We start from the raw sequence: 27,100 nt of genomic DNA, 5'->3' as shown, positions 1-27,100 counted from the left end.
CTATAGAGATAGCTATGAAGTTATTCTTTCTTTCTTTCTTTTTTTTTTTTTTTTTTTTTTTTTTGCAGTCCTGTGGCTTGAACTCAGGGCCTAGGCACTGTCCCTGAGCTTCTTTTGCTCAAGGTGAGTACTCTACCACTAGAGCCACAGCACCACTTATGGCTTCTTTTTTAATAGTCTATTGGAGATAAGAGTCTCATACCCATTCCTGCTCAGAGTGGCTTTAAATCTTGATCCTCTGATCTTAGCTTCCTGAGAAGTTAGGATTACAGGCATGAGCCACTGGCATCCAGCAAGTTATTCCTTCTTTATGAAAGATGTTTATTATTGTGTGCACTTAAACTACTAGATAGTCACCCTTTCCTGTAAGTAAATCCATCGTGGTCATGAAATCAGAAAACTATAAAACAGAAATCTGAGATGTTCTTTTGGAAAAAAAGATCATATAACTTAGATCCTCATTGTAACGATCAAATGTTAAACTTAGAAAAAAAATTATACTGGTTCTGCAGCTGGAGAGAGAGAGAAAATGGATGTGGTTTCTCTAGCTAAAAGTTTCTAGATGATGCAGGAACTGCTGCTTATCCTTTCTAAGCAAACTGCAAAGGGATGACTATAAACATTTTACCAACATATTACAATAAAATCTTCTAGGAAGCTGCCTTACCATCAGGATAGAGAAAGCCACAGATGTTGTGATTTCAGTTGTTCTCCTTCATTTTCTGTATTTTGTAATTTTCTATTTGATATGGAGGGAAGGGAAGGCGCTTCTCGGATGGGATAATCCAGCTGCTGGCATGTAGCCTGCCATGCAGTCCGGTGGCCTGTCACTGCAGCCTGCAGAATACCGTCTCCACATGAAGATGAACAATAACACAGCTCACCAAGGTCCTTGACAAAAGTGACAAGTGTCACTCCAATTAATCACAGGAACAGCCAGAAGTGGTGCTATGGCTCAAGTGGTAGAGCCATCAGCAAAAAGGAGCTCAGGGACAGCTCCAAACCCAGAGTTCAAGCCCCAGGACTGGCCAAAAAAACCCCACATTCTCTCTATATAATATATACACTATAGTATACACACACATACACACATGCATATATTTAAGCTAAATTAAACACTCATTTTAACACTATTTCCGTGGTAGATTCACAGTAGTTGTTTTTGTATAAAGTAAAATATGATATTCAGGTAGTGAAAAAATACTAAAATATAACAATAATATGATAATTTCTATTAGTGATTGGTATCAACATACTCCATCCTCAGCTTTCATTCTCTTTAGAACTAACTGAATTCCTTCAGCTCTGATGAAAAGAGTCAAGGTTTTTGTTTGTTTGTTTATTTTTTCCCCATAGCTTACATTCTTTTGGTGAAAGCTAAGTTTGAGAATAAAAACGTTTGTGTGGGCTGGAGGGAGCTCAGTGGTAGAACATATGTTTAGCATGGGTAAGACATGAGTACAATTCCTAGCACCAAACACGAAACAAAAGCAACACAAAATGAGAAATACAAAAACCCGTGTGGCAAGGTGTAGAAAATGAGATGAGGATTAAAAAACTCAACTGAAACATTTAAGTAGAAAACATGTATGTATGTAAATAAGCAAACTTTATTTTAGGATAATCATTTAATTTGAAATAAATATTTAAATATTATTTAAAACAAATATTTCATCAGTTAGAATTATGCAGAATGGTGCCCTTCATACAAAACACAGCAATTGGGGTTGGGAATATGGCCTAGTGGCAAGAGTGCTTGCCTCTAATACAGGAAGCCCTGGGTTCGATTCCCCAGCACCACATATATAGAAAATGGCCAGAAGTGGCGCTGTGGCTCAAGTGGCAGAGTGCTAGCCTTGAGCAAAAAGAAGTCAGGGACAGTGCTCAGGCCCTGAGTCCAAGGCTCGGGACTGGCAAAAAAACAAAGAACAACAACAACAAAAATCCCCATAGCAATTACAAAAACTCAAAAGGAATAGCCAACACCATTTGGAAAATGAGTCCTGGATATATAGCTCAGTGATACAGTATTTGTTCTAGGCTCAATCTCTAGCAAGTAAAAAAGAAAAGAAGTAAGGAAAGACAGAAGGAAGGAAGGAAGGAAGGAAGGAAGAAAGGAAGAAAGGACCACTTCAGTAGATGGGAATTGCCAGTCAGGAAATATGATATTCAGAATATTACTATCACATATTAATAGTAACAAAACAAGAAAAATAATAATTATAAAAGATGATGGTTTTATTTACATTTCTGAGAGTCAAGAGCCTTTTACAATTTATTCTGGGGCTGGGGATATGGCCTAGTGGCAAGAGAGCTTGCCTCATATACATGAGGCCCTGGGTTCAATTCCCCAGCACCACATATACAGAAAACGGCCAGAAGTGGCGCTGTGGCTCAAGTGGCAGAGTGCTAGCCTTGAGCAAAAGGAAGCCAGGGACAGTGCTCAGGCCCTGAGTCCAAGGCCCAGGACTGGCCAAAAAAAAAAGAAAGAAACACAAGAGAGCTTGCCTCGTATACAATTTATTCTGTAGGGCTGGGAATATGGCCTAGTGGCAAGAGTGCTTGCCTTGTATACATGAAGCCCAGGGTTTGATTCCCCAGCACCATATATATAGAAAACGGCCAGAAGTAGCAATGTGGCTTAAGTGGCAGGGTGCTAGCCTTGAGCAAAAAGAAGCCAGGGACAGTGCTCAGGCCCTGAATCCAAGGCCCAGGACTGGAGAGAGAAAGAAAAGAAAGAAAGAAAGAAAGAAAGAGAGAGAGAGAGAGAGAGAGAGAGAGAGAGAGAAAGAGAGAGAAGGAAAGAGAGAGAGAGAGAAAGAAAGAAAGAAAGAAAGAAAGAAAGAAAGAAAGAAAGAAAGAAAGAAAGAAAGAAAGAAAGAAAGAAAGAAAGAGAAAGATGAAAAAAATTCATTCTGTATAGGGGCTGGGAATGTGGCTTAGTGGTAGAGTGCTTGCCTCACATGCATGAAGCTGGGGATATGGCCTAGTGGCAAGAGAGCTTGCCTCATATACACGAGGCCCTGGGTTCAATTCCCCAGCACCACATATACAGAAAAAGCCAGAAGTGGTGCTGTGGCTCAAGTGGCAGAGTGCTAGCCTTGAGCAAAAGAAGCTCAGGGACAGTGTCCAGGCCCTGAGTTCAAGCTCCAGGACTGGCAAAAAATAAAAAATTAAAAAAAAATCATTCTGTATGGTCGAAATTCTTTCTAAAATTGTTTCCTAAATACATTATATTGAACATAATTTAATCAATTTAACTATTATGGTCATTTTTAGCATGAGATAATGTATACACTGAAGAGACAGGCTGTATACTTGTGGTATACTTGTCCTTGTGGTGTGGTGTTTTAGGTCCTTTATATCTGCTTCTTTTAGTTTATCTATGGTTCATATAAATAGTACTGAATATTTTTGGTCTACTTAGGATTTATTATTCTTAAAAAATAAAATGCTAGTGTCTAGAAAAGAAAAAATGAGAAATAAAAAGTCAAATGAACACATACTAAATTAGCCTTGCTACCAGAATCACCAAACTGCAAGAACAAGGTATCTAAAGACAGAAAAAAATGTCTTCAGAAATCTGTCCCATAGAAGTGGAGGCTAGTAGTCATTCATTCTTAACACTTTATTTTGCTTAGGATCTCAAGACTTTGTCCAACGGCCTCAATAAATGTATAAAGATATCAAGAGGTAAAGGTCATGAAGGGAACCATAACATCAAACAAGACCGCTGGAAGGAACCCAAGCATCACATGCCCGGCTTTCCTTTTTAATGATAATAATAGTGATACTAAACTTTTATCCCTGCCTGTATTTCAAACAGCTTCAAATGCTTTGCAGACATCTCTCACTAATCTTTATTAGACCTTGGGGGGGAAAACTGTTCCCCTCCCCCATCCTCAAGAAGTATCTCCAGAGAGCGAGATGCTACCCAAAACCATCAAAAGGGAAATCATTTGCCTCTCTACTCCCAATCTCAATGTGTCTTCTAACTCCTACTGTGCTGTCCTGGTGATTGAAATGAGTTATAATACCACGCAAGTGTTGAAAAGATAATATGGTAACTGTTTGTTTCTAAAATAGTTATAAGCTGTGTGTGTTTAATCATGGCAGGGAACAGGTAAGTAAAGATGAGAAAACCTGTAATTACCTTTATCCCATTACTTAGCTATTTGGGGAACAGCTTTCAAATCCTGAACTCGGAGGGTGTGTGTGTGTGTGTGTGTGTGTGTGTGTGTGTGTGTGTGTGTGTGTGTGTGTGTGTGTGTGTGTGTTGGGGCTTAAACTCTGAGCCTAGGTACTGTCCTCGAGCTTTTTTGTTCAAGGCTAGCACTCTACCATTTTGAACCACAGCACCACATATGGTTTTCTGGTGGCTAATTGGAGTGAAGAGTCTCATGGGCTTTTTTCCTCAGGCTGGCTTTGAATCACAACTCTCAAACCTCCGCTTCCTTAATAGCTAGAATTGCAGGCGTGAGCCACTTGAGATTTTTTAATTTTAATCCTGCAGACTATTAGTTTTGGGGATGGCTCAAAAGATGACCTTACCTGAAAATTATGTCAGTGTCACTAATATTTGACTAAACTCTTCTTATTATCATTTTGATCCAATTCTCGGATTGGGAACGATCTTTTCAGGATAACTTCCAAGCAGCCTATAAAATCTTATCGGCAGAGCTTCAAAGAACATGTTGGGACCAGCACAGCGTAATGAACTGGGTAAAACAGTCCCCTTCACAGAACTGAACTCCTTCCCCTCCAGTTTTAGAAACATGGCAGCAAGTGGCATTAGGAAGCTGAAGCTTCAGTGTTCTGAGCAGTTGCTTCAGAAGAGCACTGACAAAAAGAAACACCCTAAAGCTTCCAAAATGGAAGCTATAAGTGATAATCCCGTAGCTCTAGAATCCCTCAGATTGATAAAATTGGAAAAATAGCTATTCTGTGTCAGGGATCACTCCCTAATGGTGGAAGAAATTGAATGGGCTAGCCAGTGCACAATGACCACATGGACAAAGGTTCAGGGTAGATAGTGATTCACCATGGCACCAGCAAGGCAGAACCAGAACCTATGTTCCCACCCCAGAACTCACACACCATTAGTCATCCTCTAAACCACTACTAGTCTTATCTTATGGTAACATCTAATCAGCCCTTTGACTCACACTATTAATAGTTTAGATGGTTATTTTAGGCTATTACCAAATAAGTTAACTGAACAAAAACCAATAACCCTCACAGTAATTTTCCTGACAGTAATTAGGCAAACAGGGAGGGGCTCTAGTCCAATTACTATTAATAATAATGCTTCACATACAGAAATTTCAAAGACAATTCTCATATACTATTTTATTTTAGATAGTCATGTCATTTATTACTATTATCTCCATTTTATCCATGAGGACATCAGCTTAAGGGGGTTATGCAATTTTCCTGAAGGTTATAAACCTAAGGACCAAAACATGTCTACTGAGAGCTCTTTTCAGGGTCATGGGCACCCTTTATCTCATTATCATATATTATGTCATTATATGTGGATACTGCACTATTTGGGGAGTGATATTATCTTCAACTATTTGATTGGTGATAGAAATTATGTTCTTAGGCCAGAAGGTTTCCAGTTATACATAAAGTTAGAAGATAATGAAGCAATTCTGCCCTCAGGGTACCCAAAAAAGGTTTTGATTATTCTAGAGGAAAAAAATTCTCAAGTTTTGTTGCCTCCAAAACAGCAACCTAGTTCAAAGAACCTTCAACTGGGGACCAGCAAGATAACTTCCATTTCTAGAAAATGAAAGAAGCAGGGGAAGATGGTAGCTTGTTTTTTTTGGGTAGATCATACTCTCATGCTCATCAAATGCAGAATTACACAAGACCATTTTCAACTATTCAATTACAAATGATTCATCATCATTAGAGGATCCTTACAAAAGTCTTGAAAACCAGGTGAACCACATCTGCTCCATTTGATAAACAATAATCATTGAACACCATGCCAACCAAACTACCCAAGAAGTCAATGAGAGTTGTTCTGTGTGAGTCCTCCTGAAATTGGGACACCCAAGTTTTTAGGCATACACCCACTGTTTGGATGCCAAGTACTATTATAGGTTTTTTTAGTGAGTTTAGCTACGGAGAAAATCAGATCTTCTGGCAGCCTTTACAAGGCAGGTGCAGTCATAAAGAACTTGACTTTTGATTCCATTGTCTCTGCGAGGGCAGGTGGTAGAAGAGAAACATGGAATCCTGCCAGACAGTCTCCAACTCAAACTTCCCTTTAGAAAACAAAACAATAAAAATGGAAACAAAATGCCAAATCCTGTTCCATGCCCTGTAGACTGACATTACTTGAAAAACTCAAGCATTTTCTGTAACAACATTGATTTGGTTCAAGCATACAACTCAAGAGAAAGAAGACTATGAAAATGAAGTTGCAGGTTAATGTCTACCTTTATAATTCCACTGTTTACCTATATAAACTAAAGGGAGCTTCTTATTTCAGTGGATTTTATTCATATATTCCTAGTGTAAAATAACTACAATCTACTATTTGTGTGGTAGTAATACAGGTAAGTTTTCATTCGTGAGTGGAATAAAACTAGTAAATCCTGCCTACTTCACGAACTCTGCCTCGCTATTCTAGGACAAACGAAAGCATTCAAAGTTTTTGAGAATGGTTGATTCCATGAGAGACTCTTTTCTAAAAGCTTTTTAAAAAAGAAATTGTAGCATGTCAGTTCAGTATAAGAAAATATAAAAGATTGTTTCAATTATAAAGATAGACAACTGATGTTTTTACCAAGTTTATCTTCAGGGCAAGCTTCTGAATGATGATATAGGCTCCTGACCACAGGGACACAAGAAGGCCCTGAGGAAGAACGCTCCTCAAATCCTTGTGGGGGCACTGTAGCTACCAGCATTGGAAATGTTGAGCATTTTTGGTGTTCCTGGAATTCTATTTCCAACCACTACTCTGTGGTTGCAATGAAGGGATAGGAAGAGATTGGAAATCTTCTAGAGCAAATATTCCCTTCAGTTCACAACCACAGAGCCAAGATTAAAATAACACAAATGTACTTTGCTCTGGGCATAATTCTGCCTAAACGTGCACCATCCATCTTTTCTTTGTGGCTGTTGCTAATATGCTCTAGGAACAAAAACTGGATAGCTACAGATATGCTCTGGAAAAAGTTGGAAAATTATAGAGAAGGACATTTAAAAAGAAGCTGAAATCTTTGAGAAGAATGTTCAGAATTGTAATAATCAAAATATTAAACAAACCTTTGTTCTTGCTTGGAAAATAATTCCTTTTTTATTCTTTTTTGGCTGGTCCTGGGGCTTGAACTCAGGGCCTGGGCACTGTCCCAGAGCTTTTATGCTTAGGACTAATGCTCAACCACCTTGAGCCACAGCTTCATTTCTGGCATTTTGGTAGTTAACTGGAGATAAAAGTCTCATGGACTTTTCTTTCCCAGGCTGGCTTTGAAGTGGGGTCCTCAGAGCTCAGCCTCCTGAGTAGCTAGGATTATAAGAGTGAGCCACTGGAACCCAGCTTGGAAACATTTCTTTTTCTTTTTGTCAGTCCTGGGGCTTGAACTCAGGGCCTGGGTACTGTCCCTGGCTTCTTTTTGCTCCAGGATAGCACTCTACCACTTGAGCCACAGCGCCACTTCTGGCTTTTTCTGTTTATGTGGAACTAAGGAATTGAACCCAGGACTTCATGCATGCTAGGCAAGTACTCTACTGCTAAGCCACATTCCCAGCCTAGGAAATATTTCTTTAAATTACAATATTAATTCTGCTTAGGTGATAAGTAAGTGGTCCATTCAGGCTCCCAAAGTGAGGAGCGATGTCAATACTGAACTTGGTAGCACTTCTTTTTGGCTGACTCAATCAGCTAAAATCTAGAAGTTAAGTTCCTCCTTCATTTACCAGCCAAGACCTGAGTCCAGGCCCTCAGGGTACTGAGGTTTTCCTCTGTGGGGGAAAATGAGATCACCAACACCTCAGCTAAGGCAGAGAATGCAGAGAATGTGGCTCCTAACCTTTGGTGAGTGATATCATCTACTGCCCTGGGAGGAACAAGTTCCCAAGAGTTGATGGTTGAAGGTTAAAAAGTTCCTAGATTGTCATTTCATGTGTATCCAATGCCTCAGATATTCCCAAATATCAGGCTTCAAAAGGGCAGATAACATAGTCAGTAAGTCTGTACTGCAACCAAGCATTCATGAGTTAGGTCCAGATAGAGGAACCCAATTCTTTTTTTTTTATTCTAGCACATCCAACCAAGAAAGAATAAAGAGTTTGTTACATTAGGCTCTATCCCAGCTCTGAGATGAGTACATTCTTTGGGGGAACTTTTGCTAATAAGGCCAGTTTGCATTCAAAATAAATTCTAGGCACTCACATAAGCCCTGAGTCGGCTCCAAGCTTTCTTTGATGTCCCACAAGGAAGGACAAGGATCTTTGATTATAAAACAATTTCTTTAGTTAGAAGAAAATTCTTTGCAGGGCGTGAACAGCAGGAGAAAGAAAAGGTTTTTCTGAAGTGCAAACTAGTTGGAAACCCCCTGGGGAAAGAATCTGATTCTTGGTCTTTGAGAGGAGCAGGCCTGCCTGTGCAAGCTGCCTCTGCCCAAGGCCTCGTGGAAGGCGCTTTTGTGTCTGACTGCAGAGCCCTCAGCAACTGCAAGGAGGCAAGGCGGCCCTTCTCTTTTTTTGCAGGCGGAAGTTTTCCAACTGGGGGGGTGGGGGGGACACAATACAGAAAGTCATGGTTTAATAACAGGGCATAGTTACTAATCAGATGGCCCCATTTCTACCTCTCCCAGATGCTTACACTGAGTGCTCTACCCCATAGCTCCACGCACGAACACCCACTCGCCAGCTGCTCTGCAATCTTCTTTAGTATTTAATTATTCAGCTTATCTCTAATAATTCCACTTCACAAAGTATTCTGGGGGTCAGATTCATTCTACTCCTTTTACTACATGGCTCAGTCTGGTTCTAGGTTATCTTTGACTCTTCCAGGTTTTTCCAAAGGTTAGATTCCCTTAGCTTGTGGGGATGTCAATATGGTTTTATCACAAGGATAGCCCTAATAAAGGATTTAGAATAAGGCTTCTCAATCCATTGAAGAGAGTTGAACATAGAAACTGCGGAGAAAAGATTGTTTTTCATGTGTGTTAACTAGAATATAAAGACAAAATAGAACCAGAAAATGGAGCACAACAGAATCTGATGCTTTATTCTGCTACCAAATTGTTGTGGAACTTTGAAGTACTCAGACTTTTTTTTTCTATCATCTATCAAAAATTTTATCTCAGGTAAAATAAATAAATAAGATACACATGTTCCTCTAACATATTAAGTCTATTTATAGAATGAGTATAAATTCTGAAAGTTTAGAATTACAAAGGATCTTTCTGTTTGTTTCGGTTTTGTGTTTATTTAAGACAGGTTTTGCTATGTAGCCAAGGCTGTTTGTCCTCGTGCCTCAGTCTCCTGAGTATTATATGTATGTACCACTATGCCTGGCTAGCAAGAATTTTAGAGGTTAGTTACCTCACAAACTCCATTGGAACACATGAAAGATTAAATGATTTGCTCTTGCTTTATAAATGGTCATAAGATACCCATGAAATTTTCATATTTCCATAGGGGGCAACTAAATAATTCTCAATAATCTAATGATGATATCTAATGATGTATATGTTGACATACACTACAGTTTATGAGCTTTGGAGTAGCTAAGAACCTAATGTTGGTCTCACTCATACTAAAGCCAACACAATTTAAAAGAATGAAAAGAACATATTTTTGACAAAAACTAACTTTTTTTTTTTTTTGCCAGTCCTGGGTCTTGAACTCAGGGCCTGGACTCTGTTCCTGAGCCTCTCTGTGCTCTAGGCTAGGGCTCTACCACTTGAGCCACAGCACCACTTCCGGCTTTTTCTGTTTATGTGGTACTGAGGAATCGAACCCAGGGCTTCATGTATATTAGGCAAGCACTGTAACACTAAGCTACATTCCCAGTCAAAACTAACAATTTTTTTTTTTTTTTGGCCAGTCCTGGGGCTTGGACTCAGGGCCTGAGCACTGTCCCTGGCTACTTCTTGCTCAGGCTAGCACTCTGCCACTTAAGCCACAGCACCACTTCTGGCCATTTTCTGTATAAGTGGTGCTGGGGAATCGAACCCAGGGCCTCATGTATATGAAGCAGGCACTCTTGCCACTAGGCCATATCCCCAGCCCAAAACTAACAATTTCTTTAACCCTTGGTATAAGAAACAAATTTTGCTAAATACAGATACAATGCAAATACTTTCACCATCAATTTACTGAGTCTTATTATTTACTATTCCCTTATAAACTTCAGTTTATAAAGAATAAAAACCAAGCCTGCTGAGATGATCAAAACAAACCTTTCAATATTGCAAAATTCTGTTTAAAAATAAATTTACTACTTTTAACTTTACTGTAATTTAACAGGACTTCTTGCATATTGTTGAAAGCCAGTTTGCACTTTAAAAGAAAGCCAGTGTGTCTCATAATAGGAATTCCTAAAGGAAATGCTACAGATAAATATTATTCATACAGGAATATTGCATGGGGAATATTATAATGGACATCTAACTGGTAACAGTGACAAGTTAGAGGGTTCAAATGCTTCAGGTTATAGCTGTACTCTAGCTTAAAGCTACCTGGGTTAAAATTTAATGTCTATTTCTTCAGTCAGGGAACTTGAGACACAATTACCACATGTGTATGTGCAGATACTAAGGTTTAAATTTAATTGGAAATTTGAGAACTTTTCTGCCCAGGGTGGCTTTGAACCACCATCCTTCATGCCTCAGCCTCCTAAGCTGCTATGATTACAGATGTGAGTCGCTGGCACCCTGCTGAATTACCAGAGTCATTCTGAACGACTAATGACTTCAGTGAACATGGAAACTGGAGTGCTAATGCTTTTATGCCTGTACCTCTCAACATACTGCTTAAGTTGTAGCTTCCCATCTGGACTAGGCTAAGATGGTGTTCTTCAAATTCCTGTAGTACCTTGTGACAGCAGATAGGGAGCTACAGTGTGAAGTACCCATGGAAGCCAGCAAGCCACCACTCACAGTGAGGTTCTTAGCGTAGACTTCAGAGGGCCTCTGCTGCTTTCAGGCAGTGATCCAGGGCAAGCAGGCCACCTGGTGTGCAGTGATTTTTTTTTTATGGCAGAATAAATTACATATGAACCTTATAAAGCAATACTAAATTGTGTCAAGGTATTTTTGGTTAGTTCACTTGTTCAGAGGTGAGGAACTTGTGGCCTGTGGGTGATAGCGAGTCCATGAAAGAAATCAGTTGCTATATGACAGGGCAGACACATATGTTACGTTTCTCCTGTACTTCTTGTTGGCTGCCCAGGGCCATCTGCCTGTATCAATAATTTTGTATGGCCCCTGAATGATGCTATAAATATCCAAATGGCCCTTGGCAGAAGTTTCTCCACTCCTGTAATTTAAAGTATGCCTTCTTGCTGACCAGGGATCAAAGAGGAAAGAGATCTTACAGCAGTCTAAAATAACTTTATGTATGTACGAATGCATGTATGTATTTAGAGGTAAAGTATCACTATGTAGCACAGGCTGATCTGAAACTCAGCTCATGATCTTGAGTGCTGGGATTGCAGGTATGTACCACCACACCTAGCCATAATAACTTCTTAATAGAATGTTCCAGGAAGTCTCTGCTAATATCTGCTTTTTTACTTCCCTTCAATAACCCCTAAATCATTAAGGTAAATAAACTGTGCTAAAAATGGTGGCCAGTAAAATATAGCAGCAGACTGGAAGTTCTTTGACTGGCAAAGATTAATACATACCTAGGTTCATTTCTTTATTTCTTTATCAGTAAAATGAAAACATTGCACTAGGTATTTTTTCTACCTTAAACTTTAATGACTATCATTCACAAATGGAATACCCATTCTTACCTTGCCCAAACCCTATTTTTCTGTCACACACACACACACACACACACACACACACACACACACACCCCAATATGATTTAATTCCATTATAAAGCCAATAGAGTCCTTCACAAAGTTAGAGAAACTCAGTCATGAAAATATTAAAACCAAATAATCAATAGGAATCTAAGTATAAAGTATAAAAAAAAAAACAGGCAGGAGGGGCTGGGAATATGGCCTAGTGGCAAGAGTGCTTGCCTCGTATACATGAGGCCCTGGGTTCGATTCCCCAGCACCACATATACAGAAAACGGCCAGAAGTGGCGCTGTGGCTCAAGTGGCAGAGTGCTAGCCTTGAGCAAAAGGAAGCCAGGGACAGTGCTCAGGCCCTGAGTCCAAGGCCCTGAGTCCAAGGCCCAGGACTGGCAAAAAAAAAAACAGGTAGGAGAACATAAAACCTGGATCATATAGGATATTTTTTGAGTTGGATAATTTGCAAGACTATAAAAAAAAGTTTGGGAAGAAAAAAGGATGGGATCTGTAATTGCTTTTTAAGGAAATAAGATTAGTAGACACAAAACTTATGACCTGGGCTGCGAATGTGGCTTAGTGGTAGAGTGCTTGCCTAGCATGCATGAAGCCCTGGGTTCAATTCCTCAGCACCATATAAACACAAAAAGTTGGAAGTGGCTCTGTGGCTCAAGTGGTAGAGTGCTAGCCTTGAGCAAAAAGAAGCCAGGGACAGTGCTCAGGCCAAGCACCAGGACTGTCAACAAAACAAAACACAAAACTTACAATCTCCAGTCTCAGCCAAATTATTCTACAGAAATAACAACCGTACATGCTAATTCAATGTGTTATGTAAAATTACATTTTTATGGTCAATTACCATCATAACAGAGGTATTCTAGATTTTAAAATGAACGCACATGTCTCAGAGATATGTTACAGTTTTGAAGAATTATTACTGCTTTAGATTCTCGAATCAGAATTTCTAAACTACCTAATTTCCTACCTAGAAAAACTAATGTGGGTCTTTGTGCTTGTAATCTAAACACTAACTTTTAAAGCATTTTGGTCTTTAAAAATTACAAATTAAACACATTCTATTAAAAGTATAACACAAAATAAAATTGAATATTTAAAATCCAGATAAAAGTAGGGGTATGTAGTATGCCTGTTATTTAAAACAAACAAGCAACAATAAGCTAATGCAAAAGCTTTCCCCTAAAGCAAATAGAAAATTATTTTTTTTAAGTTTTAAGATTATCTTTTAAGTAGGATTTAAATTCAACATGCCAGTTCATGACTACAATTCATCTTGAAGAAATAGAAATGTAAAGGCCCAAGGAATCCTACCCTAGGGAAAGCAAAGTAGCTGGAAAGGAAGAAGATACTTAACAAATGGGAAGCAACCAGAGTTAAAGTTTATTTTCTAGCCTCTGCTTTCAGAATCTGGTAGCCAAATAGAGCCACAGTTGTTTTACTTATATCAAAACCTCTTAGTAAAATACCCTCCCACTGAAGAATTGTGACCATTCTAAATTGTAAACATTTCTAAAATCTAAGCACAGTTTCATTTAATATTTGGAGAGAAAAATCCCTTTACTACACATAAACAGATCTTTGTCAGACATGCAATTTTACTTTTGGAGTTCCTTCATGTAAGATCAAGCCATTTTCTCATCATTATACCAAATAATTCCATCTACTTGATTTAAAAATAACACATTAAAACACCTCTAAAATTAAGTAAGTGTAATTAGCAACTAGAGGGTAAATTAGTTTTGAGAACTAAGTTCAATACCTCCAATGAGTGGAATTATTTTAGGATAGTAGCTCTTAATCAGGAGGCCTGAGACCTCTAGATGTTCTAGCTGTATCGCACAGGTTTTCTCAACTTGCTGAGACTGTGTGCATGTCAAGCACCTATGGGTATTTCAAACATAGGGTCAATAACTTTTATAGTATTCTCAAAGAGACCTAGATGCACACACACACAAAGAAGAAAAAAACCCAGCCTTAGGGTCTCAAAATTAGAACTTAAAAACCACGAGTTTAAGAAAAGGGTAGTATTTTGGATATATGATCATGTTTTATGATCACAGGCTTAAAGTTAGCACCCCAATAATCTTTCCTGGAAAAACAGAATTCCTTATAAAGCAAAGGTTGAGCTACTCAGTAAATACTGGGTAGAGGCTAGGGAGGTAGCTCTGAGTTAAGAGTGCTGACCCCTAACATGCTCAAGGCCCTGGGTCCCATCTTCAAAATAAATATAAACAAAGAAACACCTCAAACATATTCAGTGGGGTATGGCTTAGGAGACAGCGTGCTGGCCAAGCAAGCCTGAGGCACTGAGTTCAATCTCCACATGTGTTGGGCTCTGGCTATACCTTTAAGGGGCAGTCCCGAGATGAGAGAAGAAGGGGGTACAGTCATAATATTCAATGTATATCCTATGAAATTAAGAAAATTGAGGGGAGAGGTTGGGTTGGGAGGGATGAGGAGAATAACGAAAGGGGTGACATGGATCAAGATACATTGTACTCATAAACAGAGGGGTCAAATGGTAACTCCTTTGTGTATAATAAAATAACATAATATAATAAAATAAAAATTTTAAGACAAAGTTCACACATATTCTACACAGCCATGTTTATGATTAGTAAGTCAGAGAGGTATTGATATTTACATGGTAAATATTAAGTCTACAAACACTCAAAATAATTGGCCTTATACTTTAAAAATGTGATGTTTCATCCTAAAGTTAGCTCCAGCCTATCAGTTACTCTTTTCCATAATAATCTTATAGTCACTCAACAAATATTTACTGACAGTATTTCCTGGGATACAGGTTTGAATGAAAGTGGCCCCCCCAAAAAAAACAAAACCCAAACCCCAAAACCCTAACAACAACCCTGTTTTCACAGAACTCCTGTCAGTTGTCTGACAGGAGACAGAGAAAAAAGAAAAAACATTATAGCATACCACATGCCTATAATTTCACAAAGAAAAATACAGCAGGGAAGGGGTAATATAATCCCTGGGGGAACAGGAAGAGGTCTTCAAAACAGGGTAGCTTCTTTAAGAACAAGGCCTCTTAAAAGAACAAGGTCTATTTAACATCAGGGGTGGACTAAGAGGAGAAAAGATGTCAGTTCTAAGTGATTAAGGCTGTGCGACTAGCAAGTAGAGTAGCCCTGCGGCGGGAGGATGGCTGTTCTGACTGCAAGCCAGGAGGCCCTGGCAGCTGGAGTCGAGTGATGGGGAGAGAAGGGAAGAGGTGGGGATGAAGAGCCTGATCAAGTCTTTACAGGTCATCTGGTAAAGACTGGCTTTTACTCTAACAATTCTCAAAAGAACAATGAATATAGATCACAACATTAACTCAGAGAGCTTTGGAGTCCTAAAGGTGGCAAACTGCTTCACTAATAGTTTTTTGTCTGAATTATCACATTGAGCAAAGCAAGTCAAAATAGAAGGTATCTCAACCATGGACAATGTTCCAAACTTTTAGCATTATCACACATTAAAACTCCTGGTGCTGGGGATATGGCCTAGTGGCAAGAGTGCTTGCCTCGCATACATGAAGCCTTGGGTTTGATTCCCCAGCACCACATATATAGAAAAAGCCAGAAGTGGCGCTGTGGCTCAAGTGGCAGAGTGCTAGCCTTGAGCAAAAAAGAAGCCAGGGACAGTGCTCAGGCCCAGAGCTCAAGCCCCAGGACTGGCCAAATAAAACCCCCCAAAACAAAACTAACTCCTGAGAAATCTACATTCTTAGTTACGTTTTTTAAATGAATTACTCTTTTACCTCTTGAAAAGCAGAGTGGGCTAGGCACTGGTGGCTCACACCTGCAATCCTAGCTACTCAGGAAGCTAAGATCTGAGCATCACAATTCAAAGCCAACATGGGCAGAAAAGTCTGTGAAACTCTTATCTCCAATAAACTACTTAGAACAAGCCAGAAGTGGCACTGTGGCTCAAGTGGTAGAGAGCTAGCCTTGAACACAAAGAGGTTTAGGGACAGTGCGTAGGCCCTGAATTCAAACCCCAGGACCAGCAAAAGAAAGCTCTCAAAAACCAAAAAGCAGAGTGGTCTGGACTTTTGGTCTTATTTCCTCACTTCCAAGAACATTTTCTAGGGTTGGGGATATGGCCTAGTGGCAAGAGTTCTTGCCTTGTATACATGAGGCCCTGGGTTCGATTCCCCAGCACCACATATACAGAAAATGGCCAGAAGTGGCGCTGTGGCTCAAGTGGTAGAGTGCTAGCCTTGAGCAAAAAGAAGCCAGGGACAGTGCTCAGCCCCTGAGTCCAAGGCCCAGGATGGCAAAAAAAAAACAAAAAACAAAAAACAAACAAAAAAAAAACAAGAACATTTTCTATAACACTGAGTAAATATTACCTGCTCCTATCTGATTGGCAGATATTTGTGATTCATTTTAAGCTTCTTGGAAGGAAATTACTACCTAAATGTAATGGAATATCATTCTCACATTCTACTCTAACTATACCTTGCTACCAGTTCTGGATCCCAACATTTATAATAATAATACATTGCTCATTTGTAACGTTTTTCTTCCCACTGTACTTATAAGTTGAAGGGAAGAAAAAAAGAGGCACAAAGATGTTCTAATAAAGTATTTTCAATGAACAAAATTGCTTTCATTAGCCATGAGCTCTAGGAATATCTATAGTGTTTAAAGAATTATAGCTAATTTTTAGATAAAATTACTATACACGCGTGTACACGTGCACACACTTGACTACCAAACCAAGAAATAACTGCCCCCAGAGTAGTCTAAATGAACACTTATGTGAACTTAAATTTTTTGTTGGATTTCTACATGAAGTACAGAACTATTATATACACAAATTTATATGTTAGGTCCCTCAAAAAAAGCATGCCTTCTTAAGGTATTTTCTGGATGCCAGTCTTCTGAAAACAGTCAAATCTGGAAGGCTTTGAGCAAGGATGAGAGGAAGCAAACACCCAAAAACGTCTGGGCACACCTTGTGTTTGATGGTATGCTCTGATCCTGACGATATTATAAAATCAATTATTAATTAACTACATTTTCTGCACCTTCACTAATATAGACAGTAAAGAGTTGACTTGATCGTGAATATTTATTCTGTACTTTTTTAAAGGTGGTTTCAAAGCAAAAAATCACAAAATCTATTATTTTGAAATCTTCATCCAAAGATCTCTAATTTGAGCAATGTCAATTAAATGCATGTGATATCTAAGTTTATTGTTTCACGTTCCTGTATTAGAAGTTATCATAGACTGTTTTTAAATGAGGAGAAAGGTACTGACATGGAGGTACTGAATAAATAAAGCATTCTGATTTACTCATGTCTTTGCAAATCAAACACAAACGAGAAAAATAGAATATCATATATTCTACCAGATAAACCTCAGGCAAAGGTATTTATCATTTTTATCAATTTCTACTTTGGGAAAAAATTAATTATACAAAGGCTGCTCTGGCAGTCTAGCCATCTGTGGCAATCTCAGATGCACAAGACTTTAGAACCAGAAAACCATTCACTTGCATTTATTTGTTACTGCTACTAATAACCTTGAAAACTCTAACTGGGAAAAATCAAAGTACTAAATTTTTTCTCTCATAAAGTTATTTGGAGAATTCAATAAGCTAATACATATAAAGAGCATGACATCATTTTGATAATGATTATATTTAGATCCCTGAATTCACAGACAAACAATCTATAGCTAAAAAGCTAAAAGCTATTTTGTCCCAAGTCACACAACCATTTACCGGCAGGGTCAGAATTAAAAGTCAGGTTCCTTGGATTCTAGTATAGTCATTTTTTTTTTCCAAGTAAAGATGATTGTCTCTCTGCTGCTAGCCAAAAACTGTAATTGTAAAGTTTCAGGTCATGACTACAAATACAGTAAAAATTCAAAGACAGGATAACTATGTGTTGACTAATAGGTAAAATTAGGAGGCAAGCAGAGACATTGTGCAAAGGAAAATTTGTCCAGGGGTGTATACTGTTACTGGCCAAATTTGAAACTACCACCCTCCCATTGTAAGTCTGAAGCCTCAGGGCAGTACATTCTAATCCTGATCATAACTTTATCCTAGAGTCTAAGAAAATCCAGGATAACCAGCTGAGCAGGGAGAATATGATAGTTAAGGAACTGGTGACCTCTCTTGTGTTACAGTAGGATCCTCTTACTATTCTGATCTGAGAAGATAATTAATTTGAAGTTATCCTTTCTAAATAATATTTATGAATAAAGAAAATATAACTGTAATCATTTAGAAATGGCAGCAACATTACTAGATAATGATAACAGGAGCAAACAAGAGATAACTAAACCAGACAATAAAAATTAATAGAAACAAAAGAGAAAAATGAACCAGGAAACTGGAAATCAGATAATAAACAATTGTATAAATTGTAAATTGCAATTGTATAAAACTGGAAGGAAAGAATATAGGCAAATGAAAATAAAAATAGTAAGAAGAGAGAATCTCTATCATGTAGTCTTCTTTTTAAATAACCACACCAAGTAATTAGAAGGTCTGGAAAGTTTCCTTGCCTGTTTTTCTGATAGCTAATAAGAGAATACTGACATGTGCCAATGGCTCATGCCTATAATTCTAGCTACTCTGGAGGCTGAGATCTGAGGATCACAGTTCAAAGCTAGCCTGACAACAACAAATGCTGGAGGGGGTGCAGGGAAAGAGGAACCCTTCTCCATTGTTGGTTTCTCCATTGGAGGTTTCTCAAAAAGCTCAATATAGACCTACCCTATGACCCAGCCATACCACTCCTAGGCATCTATCCTGAACAGCAGATCCCAAGATATCAAAAAGACATTTGTACTTCCATGTTTATCGCTGCACAATTCACAATAGCCAAAATATGGAACCAACCCAGATGCCCCTCCACAGATGAATGGATCCAAAAAATATGGTACCTATACACAATGGAATACTATATAGTGATTATGAATGGTGAAATATTGTTATTCGCAGGGAAATGGTCAGAACTTGAACAAATAATGTTGAGCGAGACAAGCCTAGAACACAGAAACAAAGGGGCATGATCTCCCTGATATATGACTGTTAAGAAGGGGTAACGGAGAGACAGTAGAGACCAGGTCTGTGAAACCAAAAAGTACTTGTCAAATAGTATTGCCCACAGGATTGGGGCAGCGACCCAACATTATGTAACTAAAACCAAACAACTACTCAACATATAAAGGTCAAAAATTGACCTCTCAGTGGAATACAATAGCTCAAAAGCTATGTATGTACGTTCATATAAGACTACTGTCAACATATTGTCTAATATCGACATTACATTTAAAGCCCTAGGCAAATTTTCTTGGGCGTAGGCCACGTGGCTACTGTGTATGTTCTTGGTACATTGTGTATTGTATATATGTCTACCTGACCTAGGGAAGGGAAAGAAAAACAGGGTGTAAGATATCACAAGAAATGTACAGGGGCTGGGGATATGGCCTAGTGGCAAGAGTGCTTGCCTCGTATACTTGAAGCCCTGGGTTCGATTCCCCAGCACCACATATACAGAAAATGGCCAGAAGTGGTGCTGTGACTCACATGGCAGAGTGCTAGCCTTGAGCAAAAAGAAGCCAGGGACAGTGCTCAGGCCCTGAGTCCAAGGCCCAGGACTGGCAAAAAAAAAAAAAAGAAAGAAATGTACACACTGCCCTGCTATGTAACTGTACCCTTTTTGCATAACACCTTGCCAAAAAAATTGTGTTTAATTAATAAATTACAAAAAAAAAAGCTAGTCTGAGCAAAAAAGTCTGGAGACTCATATCTCCAATTAACCATCCCCCAAAAGGTCAGAAGTAGAGTTGTGGCTCAAGTGGTAGAATGCCAGCCTTGAGTAAAAAGCTTAGGGACAGAGTCCATGTTCTGGGTTCAAGCCCCAGGACTGGCATTAAAAAAAGAGAGAAAAGGGCTGGGGATATAGCCTAGTGGCAAGAATGCCTGCCTCGGATACACGAGGCCCTAGGTTCGATTCCCCAGCACCACATATACAGAAAACGGCCAGAAGCGGCGCTGTGGCTCAAGTGGCAGAGTGCTAGCCTTGAGCGGGAAGAAGCCAGGGACAGTGCTCAGGCCCTGAGCCCAAGGCCCAGGACTGGCCAAAAAAAAAAAAAAAGAGAGAAAGAAAGAAGAAAGGAAGGAAGGAGAAGAGAAAGAAGAGAGGGAAGGAAGGAAGGAAGGAAGGAAGGAAGGAAGGAAGGAAGGAAGGAAGGAAGGAAGGAAGGAAGGAAAAAGCAGTTCAGAATAGCAGGGAGAATTTATCCTAAAAATATAAATTGAGTGGAAAAAATATAATAAGAGGTAGAAGAAAATTAGATAAGAGAAAGAAAGGTTTTCACAAATATAGGAGAAATATAAGAATTAGACACATTAAAGGTATTACAAATCTGTACCTGGGTTTGAAATGAGATGGTAATACAGAAAGACGATCTCAGGCAAAATAGAAACTAACATAATTTGGTCAATTCTAAGATGGGGAATTTTGCAATGCAAAGAGAAGACGTATATACTGAAGACATTTCCTCGTTTGATTCAACTTTCTTCTTGTACAGTGAAACTTTTTTTTATAGAATATAACAGTTTGAAATTATAGGGAGGGAAAGAGGAAAGGGAGAAAGCCTAGAGAAAGAATGGGGAGGGCTGGGAATATGGCCTAGTGGTAGAGTGCTTGCCTCACATACATGAAGCCCTGGGTTCGATTCCCCAGCACCACATATATAGAAATAGCCAGAAGTGGTGCTGTGGCTCAAGTTGGAAGAGTGCTAGCCTTGAGCAAAAAGAAGCCAGGGACAGTGCTCAGGCACTGGGCTCAAGCCCCAGGACTGGCAAAAAAAAAGAATGGGGAGAATTAGAAATGACTATTGGGAAAGAGAACTCTTAAGCACAAACAATGGGAAACAAGAAGGAAGACAAAAATTAATCACTGCTTGGCTTTCAATGCTCTTAGATGTCATCAGATAAAGGTGAAACAAACAAAGTAAGTTATAACTATGATCTCTCTTATTATTAAGCAAATTGGAAGCGATATTTCTATTTGTCTAAGGAAAGTTAAAAGTCTAATATAAATGAAAATGCAGTTAATGAGGTCCTTCTGAAATTGCATGTGGAATTAACTGAAAAAAATGTATAGATATATATGGGAACTTCTTTGACAAGTTAAAAAAACCAACAGGCTGTTATTATTTTTAAATCACTTGTTTTCATATCTTTAAATTTTTGAAAGGTATCTTTGGAGACCATTGATCGTGACAGGAAGCTAGAATACCTCATCAATAGAAGGATACATAAAACTATCCAACATATCTGAGCCAAAATAGAAAGCTACCTTTAAATTTGTGACATCAGGGTATGCTATCTACCAAATATGATAAAGTGCTGCAAAGCACAAACATAGGAGCTATAAACAGAACTTCAGTTACCTAGAAGGCTTAGTGAACCACAGTTGGGTAAACCCAGTTGTAGATAATCTGATAAGGAACAAACAGCATGGATTCTAGATGTGTAACCCACATGTCCTTAATGTACTGAAGGTCTTTGAAAGAGTTAATCAAATGGATTTAAAAAGCAAAAACACGGATATCTATCACTCAAGGGAGTTTTTTAAAGTAAAATTTCTCAAAAGAGAAAATTGAGTAACTGTTGTGCCTTAAAGACTGATTAGCAGACCATAATACGCCTGAACCAATACTGACATCCAGAAATTGATACTAAGCTAGTGTAAAAATTTATTCATGATCCATAAGAAGCATGTGTGGACAGAAGATAAAATTGTCTGTGATGTAAACTGTCCACTACAAAGTCGGAAAGTCGCTGCTAAGATACAAAGAAATTCTCTTTGCAAAGTAAAGGAAAAAAACACCCTTAAAAACATACTGATAGGTTCAAAGTTAATAGTTTAAAAAGATATGCAAGATTTGTCAGAATAAAAAAAGGAGGATATAATAAAGAATGATAAAATAATAGATGTCAAAAATATCACTCTTCAAGGGTAAATGGCCCCATTTACCTTTTCCTTTATGAAAATAAACTTTATGTACAGCTTTATGATAACAGAAGAAAACAAATGTAAAAGGGGAAATTATTTTATGCAGTATCTAATTAACACATTGATCATGCTCTCACAGGATGTAAAGCACAAAGTTTAGTGTGACTCCCAAAGACTTCAGAAATATCAGAATAAGACTATGACAAAGTTACTTAAGCTACAAATTAAAATGGAGCACATACCTCATTCTTGAGGGCATTAGGAAGTTAGATCAGGAAACACATTTTCTTTCCAATTGCTACACTCAAAATGATATATGACTTCGACTTTTAAGGATTCATAATACAATCTTAAAGTCCAAATTAAATGATAGGGTTTTTTTTTTTATCCCCCCAAAAGCATGCCATTTTTAAAAGATATTCTCCCATTTTAGGTCCATTCTTCTAAATTGAAGAACCTTCTTCCCCTTTACCCAATTCTTTATAGCAATTATTCCAGCTTCAAACTACTACCAAAGAAGTATAAGGAAAAACCACTAACTCATATAGTAAAAAGCTCATGTTAGAAAAAGGATTCTATAATGTGTTTCATTTTCATACCTTAAATTTATGCAATGTTGGTTCTGTTATATCACAAAATAACTATTGGAATTTGGAGCTGGCCTCTATTTTATTTAAGAACATGTTAACCTGTGCCCAAGAGCTGCATATAAGAAGTATAATTTTACAAAATGAACTTTAATCAATAAGCAACATCACTTTACAGATTAAGACAGCGAAGAACAACCTTTAAGGTCTTGTCTTCACCATGGGGAATGAGAAATTGGTCTAGGAAAGATTTGTGGCCCCAGTTAATTTTTTGGTTCAATAGACGAGGAGGAGATATAAGCAAAAAAAAAAAAAAAAAAAAAAATCCCAGCCTGGAAAGTCTAAAATATCTGAAAAACTTTACAGGTCAACAAAATAGCAAATGTTAAATTAACTCTTGGAAAATGGTAAACATTTTCAGAACATTTGAAATTGATAAAGTGGTCACCAAAGTGACCAGGTAGGTATACACCTTGTGTCCATTTTGTAATCCAGTTCTCTCCATTTTGGGCTTAGTAATAAAGTGCCACACGTGGTATAAAGCCAGCCGTAGTATCCAGTTGGACTAAATTTTAGAAATGACACCGTAATCAAATATACTCCAAGGACATTTCTGAATTTGGGGGTATTGTTAACCATTAAAAATAACCTTCTTAGTGTTCATTCAAAAATTTTAACAGGATGTAAACTATAATCCTCAGGTCAATTAAATATCAACCGTATTTTTCATCTATCAGAAAATAGTGCCCAGAATATATCACCTGTAAAGAAAGGTTTCATTGCATATAAGCCCTAAAATAAGCATATGATCTTTTAAAATTGCGGACTTCTATGTTTCTTGAGTATAAAATAAGAATTTGCTCTGGAACGCCAACAAGGCCATGTCGTTAAAAGACTAACAAATAGCAGCAGAAGCCCTTGAATGGCAATTGGTTTAAGAGACAAAAGAAGAAAGGCGTATTTCAAACAGATGGGAAGTGAAATGTAATGAAGGTATACTTGCCTGCATTAATTTTCCTTCTGCTGGAGTTACTTCCGCAACACCAGCAAACACCCCTTCCAGCGTGAGATTCAGTTTTCCTGTGGGGTCCATTTTCAAGGGGATCACTCTGATAATAGCCTTCTGCTCTGCTGATCGCTCAGACTCCACGGCTGCTGCCAGTACTAGTCCTGTGTGTCCAAAGCCTGCCTGCAGGGTAGCCATCAGCAGCCAGGGCCAGAGGGCAGCCAGCTGCAGCTGGTGGCCACCACTCATGCTACCAGCTGCAGCAATGCACTTCGGCCATACATACTGCTTCCACTAGCTAATGCCAAATGCAGGTTCTCACATCCAGACAAATGAAAGAAGAGAGAACTTAGTCTTCAATTTCACAAAGCCAAGGCACAGTTTTGGTCCTTCCTTTTTCTAAAGTATATTCCCAAGTAGAGGTGGCATTCCTGATTGGGCAGAGAAGAGGGTTTTTCAGCCCACTTCCGATGCAAGGATGGCTTTCTCTCCCATCTTCACTCTGACTAGCAAAGGTATCACCACTTCTCCTGGAAAGTTCCAACTTTGCTTGAGATTAAATGTAAATTTTTACTATGTCAGATTACTTGGTGTTGGCCGTCCATATGCATCAAGCTGTGGAGGAACTAAACCCAATGTTGATGAACAACAACAAAAATAAAAATCAAAAAACAAGGCAAAGTAAACAGCTACAGTCATGCATCAAAGGTAAGTGAAGAACTCCAGTTCAGAAAATGAAGCGATGGCCCTTTCTAAGGCCCCAAAGTGGTCAATTGTAAGTGATTACAAACCATGAGATGGAATAATAATTTTACAAGTTTAGGCCTAACCTTGAGGGATGTCCAAAGATGCTTTAACACATATTCAGAAAGGTTTCCACATTCAATTGTATTTCAGCATAGGCCAAAGTTCTAGGCCTATTACATTTATATATGTTTCATGAATTTCGACATACTATAATTTTTCAATGTTCTATCTAAAGTTGCCTGTAAGTTAGGTAAAAATTTGTATATACCTTCATATACTATAGGATAAGCCAAAGTACTACAAACCTTTCCCAACTATCATTGTATTTGAAAGAGTTAGCTTTCCAATCATTTTTGAGTCAAAATTCATATTTCTATCTCCACTTTCCTGTTTTAGAATTACAGATTTTATTCCCCAGCTTGAGAATGCCAAGCATGTTGATTTCCCATGAAACGAACTGTAATATATAGATCTTATAATCTGTAATCTTCAAGGTTCATAAGAAAAACAAAAGACTATTTCTAACATGTTTTTTAATTCCTTGAGGGGGTGGAGAATAAAAGATAGGGGAATAAGGATGATTAGCCACAGGTTCTAAGGAAAACACTCTGAAAAAGTTCAACTAAGCCCAAGTGGAGTTTTTCTTTACTATTTCTAGGCACATATGAGACTGTGGATCTTTGACAAAACATAGAATAAGATTTTAAAATGTGCGCCCATAAGTAAATATAAGTGTATTTCACTCACACAGCCTCCTGCATTCCGAGGTCAAGTTTAAAAATCATATAGAGTCTTCAGAATAAGTGCTGAAAAGTCAAGCAACCGAGCATGACCTTATTATATAGATTGTTTCTTTTGCTGAGGCAGAGGCAGAAGAAAAAAAGAATTTCAAAAGAAATCTGCAAACCTGTTGTGCTGTTGGGCCCTCTGGAATCCACAGGGGTGAAACAAATTCAATTATGCATTTACAGATCCTGTTCAAAGGTTTGAACTGCTTAAGCAAGTACAGCTCAATCTTCCACCTTCTTACTCTCCAACCAAACCAAGTGCCCCACACTACAGGTAAGTGTCGAGAAATTCCGAAGCCTGAAAAAATAATCCATGCAGGTCAAAGGCAGAAACTTACTCCAGGATGAGAGTTACTGTCCCCAGGAATTCTAAAAATATTTATAGAAGATCCAAAAGCATTTCTGAAATCTCCTTTGCTAACGAAAGTTCTTTTCCTCTGCGAACAGCACAGTAAAATGATCAAATCTCGAAAAAGCAAAGTAGCAAATAGATCAGCAACAATTCACTACCAGAGCCACAGAAAATCCCAGAGAGAGAAGGCAGTATCTCTGAATCACGGATGGACTTGGAAAAGTTCAGGATTCCAGTGCTTCCCTTCCAGAAAGACAGTTCTGGATCAACTCCTTAGAGCAGGAAGCCTGTGGTTTGTAATTGGTGTTCTAGCTCTGACTCCCTCCCCTGGGACTGCAATCACGCTCGCTCTACCTGCTGACAAAGTGAGGGTGGAGCAGCTAGAGGCAGCCACCCTCCAGCCCGCCCCTCCTCCTCTCCGTGCAAGCACACACTTACTTAACCAGGAGCGGTCTTGGCTTCTCCTTTCTCAGCTCACCGACTCCCTCTAGTGAGACACAGCCCAACTACATCTAAACCAGTCCTTCATACCTTTCTCTGGGTAAGCAAGCTACCACATGCAAATCAGGGCCACTCAAACATAGCTAAGCAGATTCTGCGCGCCACAGAGCGTAGATGGTGGTATGAGGAAATAAACAAGAAATAAATGAAAGCATCCGCAAGATAAAAGAATGGACACAAGGTTTTGCAAAGAAGAGTTCAAAGGCATTTCTGTACGGGTTTTAGTGTCTATAAATGGCACAAAGCCAAAATAAAGTGATCCTGATCTGTCGTACTTACCGATTTACTGCCGTGTCTGTTTCTTACCCTGGGAAGAACTCTATCCATTTTTTTTTGTCAGTCTTGGGGCTTAAACTTGGGGCCTAGACACTGTCCCTGAGCAAAATTTTCCCCTTCAAGGCTACCACTTTTGAGTCACAACTCCACTTCTAGTATTTTGGTGGTTAATTGGAAGAGTTCCACAGACTTTCCTGCTCAGGCTGGCTTTGAACTGTGGTCCTCAAAGCTCAGCCTCCTGAGTAGGTAGGATTAGGCATGCGCTACCAGGGCCTGGCCAACTCTATTTTATGCATAGTTTTTCTTCTAACTGAAGTTTAATAGCTCTATCTATATGGAACTTTAGATGAGGTTATTATATCCTCACATCATTGGGAGGTGACATAACTCTGTGTATCAGACCTATTAAGACCTCCAAATAGGGGCTGAGGATATGGCCTAGTGGCAAGGGTGCTTGCCTCATATACATGAAGCCCAGGGTTCAATTCCCCAGCACCACATATAGAGAAAGCCGCCAGAAGTGGCGCTGTAGCTCAAGTGGCAGAGTGCTAGCCTTGAGCAAAAAGAAGCCAGGGACAGTGCTCAGGCCCTGAGTCTAAGACTCAGGACTGGCAAAACCAAAAAGAAAAAAAAAAAAACCACCTCCAAATAGGCTGGGAATATGGCCTAGTGGCAAGAGTGCTTGCCTCACATACATGAAGCCCTAGGTTCGATTCCTCAGCACCACATATATAGAAAACAACCAGAAGTGGCGCTGTGGCTCAAGTGGTAGAGTGCTAGCCTTGAGCAAAAAGAAGCCAGGGACAGTGCTCAGGCCCTGAGTCAAAGGCCCAGG

At 38.8% G+C, this 27,100-nt stretch overlaps 1 protein-coding gene across 2 annotated transcripts in view; it reads right to left on the bottom strand.

Annotated features, from left to right (window-relative positions):
• Nucleotides 1-25,814, bottom strand: part of Rnf43 (ring finger protein 43) — an 81,187-nt gene extending 55,373 nt beyond the window's left edge. Inside the window, exons 1-2 of one of the 2 annotated variants that reach the window (XM_048365249.1) lie at nucleotides 25,256-25,814; nucleotides 23,599-24,227 (exon numbers count right to left, since the gene is read on the bottom strand). In XM_048365249.1, the coding sequence (XP_048221206.1) occupies nucleotides 23,599-23,850 (252 nt within the window). In that variant the 5' untranslated portion in view covers nucleotides 23,851-24,227; nucleotides 25,256-25,814. Of the gene's footprint in view, nucleotides 1-23,598 lie in introns of both variants that reach the window. The other variant, XM_048365248.1, reaches the window with a different exon arrangement.
• Between the last annotated feature and the right edge of the window lie 1,286 nt (nucleotides 25,815-27,100).

Source organism: Perognathus longimembris, chromosome 17 (assembly GCF_023159225.1).
Source record: "Perognathus longimembris pacificus isolate PPM17 chromosome 17, ASM2315922v1, whole genome shotgun sequence".
Lineage (NCBI taxonomy): Eukaryota > Metazoa > Chordata > Mammalia > Rodentia > Heteromyidae > Perognathus > Perognathus longimembris.
Note: the sequence above shows the minus strand (reverse complement) of the source record. Positions and strands in the feature narration are given on the sequence as shown.